This window comes from Protobothrops mucrosquamatus, unplaced genomic scaffold, assembly GCF_001527695.2.
Source record: "Protobothrops mucrosquamatus isolate PMUCROS unplaced genomic scaffold, P.Mucros_1.0 scaffold45, whole genome shotgun sequence".
In the NCBI taxonomy this organism is placed as follows: Eukaryota; Metazoa; Chordata; class Lepidosauria; order Squamata; family Viperidae; genus Protobothrops; species Protobothrops mucrosquamatus.
In genome coordinates, this window is record NW_015386427.1 from 437,120 (window position 1) to 444,028 (window position 6,909).

At 32.4% G+C, this 6,909-nt stretch overlaps 1 protein-coding gene across 1 annotated transcript in view; it reads left to right on the forward strand.

The window, feature by feature from the left end:
• PLXDC2 (plexin domain containing 2) overlaps positions 1–6,909 on the forward strand; it is a 230,797-nt gene that overhangs the window by 156,860 nt on the left and 67,028 nt on the right. The window contains exon 4 of the mRNA XM_015811554.2: positions 2,131–2,200. Within this exon, the coding sequence (XP_015667040.2) occupies positions 2,131–2,200 (70 nt within the window). The remainder of the gene's footprint in view (positions 1–2,130; positions 2,201–6,909) is intronic.

Below are 6,909 nucleotides of genomic sequence, written 5' to 3' on the forward strand. Positions count from 1 at the left end.
AGACATTTGTCAGTGTGTTATGTGATCGCTATCAAGTTGGTTGGGTTTTTTTGTGTTCTTTCATGTAGTGAGCTTGTAAAACGTAATCAAATTGAAGTAATGGTGCAAAGAGTTGACTGGTTTCCCAGAAAGCAATGTAAAATAGTATTATTAAGTGAACAAGGCTACAGTTATAAAGAAATTAGAAGAAAAATTGGTGTAAACTTAACCAAAGGTGGTATTTCTTCTGTACACTTTTCCCAAAAGGTTTCCACAATTTTGGCCACTACTGCATATATAACCAGTTCACAATCATTCAAGCTTATTTTTGCAGATTGAATAGAGTCTTCCTAAATTAATTTCAACTTATCTTGTTGAAAATATTTGCAGCAATCATATGACAGAAGAACAGAAAATAGTCCAGGGTCTTTAGAACAAAAATGTGATTTTCTTGAATTTGATTTGTTGTGATATTTAAGATCAACTTTGGTGCTTCGTAAACCATGGTTTATGTGTTAATATAATAGCAACTCATAGCAACTAGTAAAATAGTTTAAAAATTGCTATGTCCAAAAGCCCAAAATAAATTGTTGGTTTCAAAATACATCTCTAAAATTGGATTTGGCTCATCATGTTTAAAATGAAGACATAACTGTCCCACCTCTCACTGAATGCATTTCCATTAAGCCTTTATCATAGAGTTCCATTATTTTTTGTAGATTCTATTTCCTGATCTAGCCTACTTTGAAGCACTGATATTATACAAATGTTATTAATACCATGTTAGAAAATATTTTTATGTAAAATCTTGCATTTTGCACATTCCTTTTCGTTTGGGATATATGTTTGTAGAATAGAGTTAATGCTCTCAATTGTAAACAGATATCTGGTTTACTATGAAGAAAGGAAATCTAATCTTAAATTGTTATAAATGTACAATTGATATCAGGTTAAGTATTTTATCTAGAGAATTTTTCTAAAGTGAATGAGAATAACTTTAAATGAAGATTATGTAAAGTAACTGTTTTAAAGAGCTTAAGATCAGTGATGGTTTATATGGCAGAACATCTTTCCAGAACCTAATTCAGAATTCTGTATAGCAGAAGTTTCTTGTGCTTTGCATAGTAAGGAACTCATCCTGTAATCTCATGTTGGAGTTTGTGGCTAGCTTTTGCAGGGAACTGATGGTGATAAGTTGCAGAATTTTGAAGAGATGCATTTCTTGTTATCTGTCCCATTTTAACTGGTAACAAAGATTTCTTTCTCCTTTTCACAAGTCAGAAGAGCTATTAGTGACACTCAAGACAGAACTATTTATCCTAATGAAATTTGTTTGATTTCATAATCCTCCACAGCTAACAACAGGACATTGACTAAGTCACAATATGACTGGGCCTATGCAGCATAAACCATAAACTTGATCTATAAATACAATGGGTACATTCATACATTGCTGTTAACCAAATCCAAGGAAATGAGTTGATGATTTAGCTAAGTATGTGAATGCAGGCAATATAATATTGACTGCATTGTCAGGATTCACAAACTTACATAGCTAAATCATTGGACTAGATCTGATTCAGTTCCATTCTTACCTATGGAAACTCACTGTGTGGCTTTAAACAGAATTCTGCCTTAATCGAGTTTGTGACATAGGATTGTTGTTGATGAAAAAAGATTGTCAAGTAAATTATCCTGAACTTCTAGAGGAAAGACAGAATATAAATTGACTAAAATAAAATTAGTTCAGGGAAATATAAGCAAACAGAGAATTGCAAATTCAATCCTGGCCTATCTACTTTGATAGGGATAGCATCAAATGTAAGTGGATGCAGACTCAGGTTTCACTTAACACTTTTAAACTTCTTTCTTTTTATGAAACTTCCCAGTCTGGTGTGCTTCCAGTGGGTTAGATGAGAACTCGTATGTCCATTCTGCCTAAGAATTATGGGATTTTAAAAAAGCTGCTTTATATATTGCTAAATCTTTTTAGTCAGTTTTAATACTAAAAGAAAACCTCAAATGAGGAAGACTAATGTAAAAAGCTTTAAGGTGAAAGCAGCTATGGAGAGCTGGATCATGTTCTGAAGTGACTGATTCTTTGCTCTAATTTCTTTTATTAATTTTATCTTCTGGTGTTGTTCCTTGCAGAGAGTGAATCTATCCTTCGATTTTCCATTTTATGGCCATTTCCTACATGAAATTACTGTTGCAACTGGGGGTAAGTGGCTTCTTTACAGTTCACTTTGAATAAATTTGACAAAAATCTGACATTTCAGATCAAGTAGATTTCCTTCATATTTTAAGGAAATTAAGTGTAATACAGCAGAGCTTGCATTAGCCAGTATGTGAGGATACATTCAAATTCAGTCTATTTTTTATACAAGCATCTCTCTTCCTCCCCCCACCTCTTTCTCTCTCTCTCTCACACACACACACAAAATCTAATCCTTTTGAATGAGTTTCTTTTTTCTTTGCCTGAACAATCAAATATGATCTAGGAAACAGAAGGTGTCTTTTATTGGAGAAAAAGTATGGTTGAAAATGTCACATTTCCTCATACATGACTGAGATAACATCATGTAATAGACTGTAAGAATCACCTTGAGAGACAGGAGAAAGAGCTGCAACTTAGACAATGGTGTCATAAATTAAATCTGAATCCAAAGCAGAAATGGAGTTGAGAAAGCATTTCAGAACTGACCCTTCTTGTTCTCTGAAATGTAAAGGCGGGGCGGGGGTGGGGAGGCAAGCACTTTTGGACTTGCAAAGTTCTGTTACTGTAATTGTACAATGAAATTGGTATTAGTGTTCTTGGATTTGGTTTCCTGATTTGGACTACTTTGAAGAGCTGAGACATCAACAATGAGTAGTAGCTGTACCCTATTTTTATGATCTCATTCTTTGCCAATTCCTCACTATCCAATGGGATTGCTACTAGCGTAGGATTTTAGGCCAAAAACTGCAATTAATTCTATAGCTTGAAGTTGCCCAATTCTGGAGATTTTAAAAAAACCTAGATTAATTTAATACTGCTTAGTTCTGTTTTCATCAGCTCTGTATTTCTCTGTTCATTATAATTTTTTTTACTGGCTATATTTTCTTTTGACCCTCAATTAATGAAAAAGGAGAGAGGGGGAAAAGAGCCAACACTGATTGCTGGCTCATTTGGTCAATTAGTGTATCCTTGTCCTCAATTCTTATTTTGCAAAGGTTATTTGACTCCCATGTCTGACGAAAATCAGTGTGTACTGCCATTAATAATGTAATTAATTGTTCTAGAGGTGGATATATCATATGGGATTCCTATGAATACTAATTCCAGAAACTGGGAAACTACTAAAGGCCTAAACGTTTTGTAAGAATAAGAAAGACTGTCTAACATAAAATTTCAGATACTGGCTTAGGGGAAAAATAAGCACCAAGCTTCCAATTAGGTTCCTTAATTTTAACATCCATGCTGAGGGGTAGGAGTGAAGGTCAGAAATGAAAAAGCTTAGCTGTCCAAAATTCAAACCTAGTGGTCCCAATACTGAGCCTGGCCTTGCAAGCTTAAATGAAAGCCACAGGATAAACTTTACATTGAGTACTTAATTAACGGTATTGTTTGGTTCTAACAACGTAAAATAATTTTCATCAGACTGTAGCAGTACTTTTCAGATATAAGAAGTTAATAGCCTAGATGGTTTTTCTGGATTTGGAGTGTAAAATATCTTCTAGTCAGGGCAAAGATATTAATATTTGCATTATTATGTTTAGTTGATTAATTTTATTAATTTTAATCTTTTCAGTGTTCAGCTCAGTGATCTTACCTGCATAGACCCTCATTCAGATCTTTAAAAAAAATTAAAGGATTTACCAGATATTTATTAATTTCAAACTTAGAGCATGTGCACATTAGTCCAAATATAGTCCATTTTGTAATAGTAAAAGCAAAGAAGAATTATTGCATTAATTTTTCTTTTTATGTAATTACCAATAAAATGCAAAACATTGCATTTATCTTTCTTAAAATGCACTGGTCTATATAAAATATCCTCTAATTGATATGTGGACTTTTAGTACATAACTTCTTCAAATAAACATATTTTATAGGTTTTGTACTGTTTCGAATTGGTAACAACAATGTATTCCATGAGCGTCCATTTCTATAGTGATAGAATCTGCTAAGACAGATGTGAGAACACTTTTCATGAAAAGACAACTCTGATGAATTTCTTTTGCATCCTTATCTTCTATATTCCAATGTATTCTGGGCTGATAACATGTTCTAAAAACCTGTCAATGAGATAATGTGAGAAAAGACTGCTTCCCTCTACTGGTTTTATTTGAAAGCCAGGGACAAAAAATGTATTCCAGTAATGCAAGTCAATAGAGCCATATGATGATGATGATGATGATGATGATGATGATGATTACTATTGTTATTATTGTTATTATTGTTATTATTATTATTTTGTCCTAAACTATTGAGGGCCTTCAGCCGGAAAACTATGAGTTAAGCTGAAATTTTTGAAACTGATGTTCCCCTTTGATAAAAGACCATGCAAAGCATACTCTTGAAGTTGCTTTTTGGAGCTATTCAGTCCCCACTATGGCCTCCATAAACACTTTGGCAATAGCCAAAAGATGCTTTGACACATACCAGCACCTGCCAAATAGCTCTCACAAGTGCCAGACAAGGTGAAGAGAGGATACAGACCACCTCTTCCAAGCAAAGTTGTATCTTACTATTTTTGCAATATAATACCCTTCATCTGAGCTACATCTTGCATACTCTCATATGTGGAATTAAAATTTGTCCCATTGGATTTTGTTGGAAATTAAAACTCTTTCAATGACTGGATTGAAAAAGCCCTTGTGACAGGAGCATTATTAGGATTTTTTTTATATGGAGGGAAAAACATATAAATGGCTAAAATTTAGCAACATTGTCCCCTTCAAAGTATAAATGTCATATGAAGATTGTTTTATATATCTATTTCTACATGAATTATGCAATAAAACCTAATTGTTCAGTTGGAGATCTAACTGGAAACTTCCCATAATTTTAACCAACATTCTGTGTTGATAGTGTTCTTTGAGGGTTTTTTTTAGGTCTGATTATATCTATGAAGCCCTGAGAATTATTATCTTATGAAGCATGTTTTAAAATCATTATGCTTTTAAAATAATGTCAATTCTAATTCTTTAAATAAGTATATACTGACTAGTATTCATATTCTAATCCAATCATTGTATCATTTATTAACTAAATGATAGTTTATATTAGTTCATAAAATCCTAAAGATTTAGTAATCATTGCAGGATAAACAGAAACAAATGAATTTATGAGCTATGATTTTGACAGATAGGATAAATTACTAAGAAGAAATTTATAAGGTAAATTTACAATTGTACTTACAACTTCTTTAAAGCAGTTCAGAAGCCACTTCTTTATATCTTGTTTCTTTCTTTTCTATTTTTCTTTTACTTTTGTTTTTTGTTTTTTGCACCTTAGCTTTCTCTTTTATTTCTTTTTTATTTCTTATTGTTTTAATTTGTATTAATTTTTACTCTTGTTTTTTAAGCTTTCAGTAAAAAAAAGATCATTGTAGAATGACCTAGATTAGAAGATCCCCAAAAGTCTAATATTACCGTTACCTTCAAAACATTTCTACAAATACTCAACTTAAAATTGTTGCTCTATAATTTAAGGCCACTACATCTAAGCTTTACTTTCAGAGTGAACTTATGTGACTATATGATCTTTTCTATCTACAGTTGTTCTATACTAAATTTGGAGTTGCTATCCTTTCAACCAATGTCTCATAAGGTGTATTTTAACCTGTAAATTCTGTCCCTTGTCTTCCTTTCAATCTATTCCACTTTGTCTATTTCTATGTAAAACTGCTGTCTCAGATCTTCATATAATCTCCTGTTCAAATAAAAGTCTAAACTAGAGGGATTCACTGAAATCCATTGATTTATGAGAAAACACAGAAACAAACTCCCCAGGCAAATAGCTTCTGATTGAAATAAAAAATAAAGTAAAATGCTGCATAATTCCAGGAGGAATTACATGCAGAATTTCCCTGTATTACAAGATGAGCACTAACATATTAAGTGATGATTATCATTATTCCAACCAGTATCCTTCTTATCCTTCTAAAATAACTTTTAAATAATACTTTCAGTTTTGATGGCTTATAAATATGAAAGAGATTTTGAGATGCTTTCATCTTCCATCTCATTCACCACAGCAATGTCCTGAGTGTGTTGAGTGTGTTGTTTCTACATTCTGTACACTTAGAAGTTTCCATAGTAACACAGTTGAAAATTGACATATAAGTTGTGATCTTGCCTGATAGGTAAACATTAAAGACAACAAATTGCAGTTGTCAACATTTGGAAGATAGTGAAGATGTGATCAGAAGGCCATTGAACTCAGACTGAAACCTTCATGATATCCGATTTAGTAGTTTCTCCAACTATACAATTAACTGAAATCTTGTGTCTCCTATGGAAAATAATGAATAATAGCTTGTGTTAGAATCCTGTGTTTTGCAAACATACTTTCAGTGTGAAAGTGTGCAGAGGCTCAAATAAAATAACCTGGAAACAATTCTGAACAGAATTTATATTGATAAATCATTAGGCAACTGATAAACAATTCATGTTTGAGTGAATGTTATTGCACAATTTCAGTTCTGCTAATTCTAGGTTAGGCAGGATATTGGCTTCAGAACAATTTTATTTATTTATTTTATTTATTAATTGTATTTATATCCCGCCCTTCTCCTTTCGGACTCAGGGCGGCTGACAAATGATAAAAAGCTAACATATTACACCTAATTTAAAATTTGATTAAAATGAAATATTTAAGAATGTCAAATTTAAAAGTAATTAAAACCCCTATAAAATCCCCTAGGCCAGTCCCGCTTGCTGGAA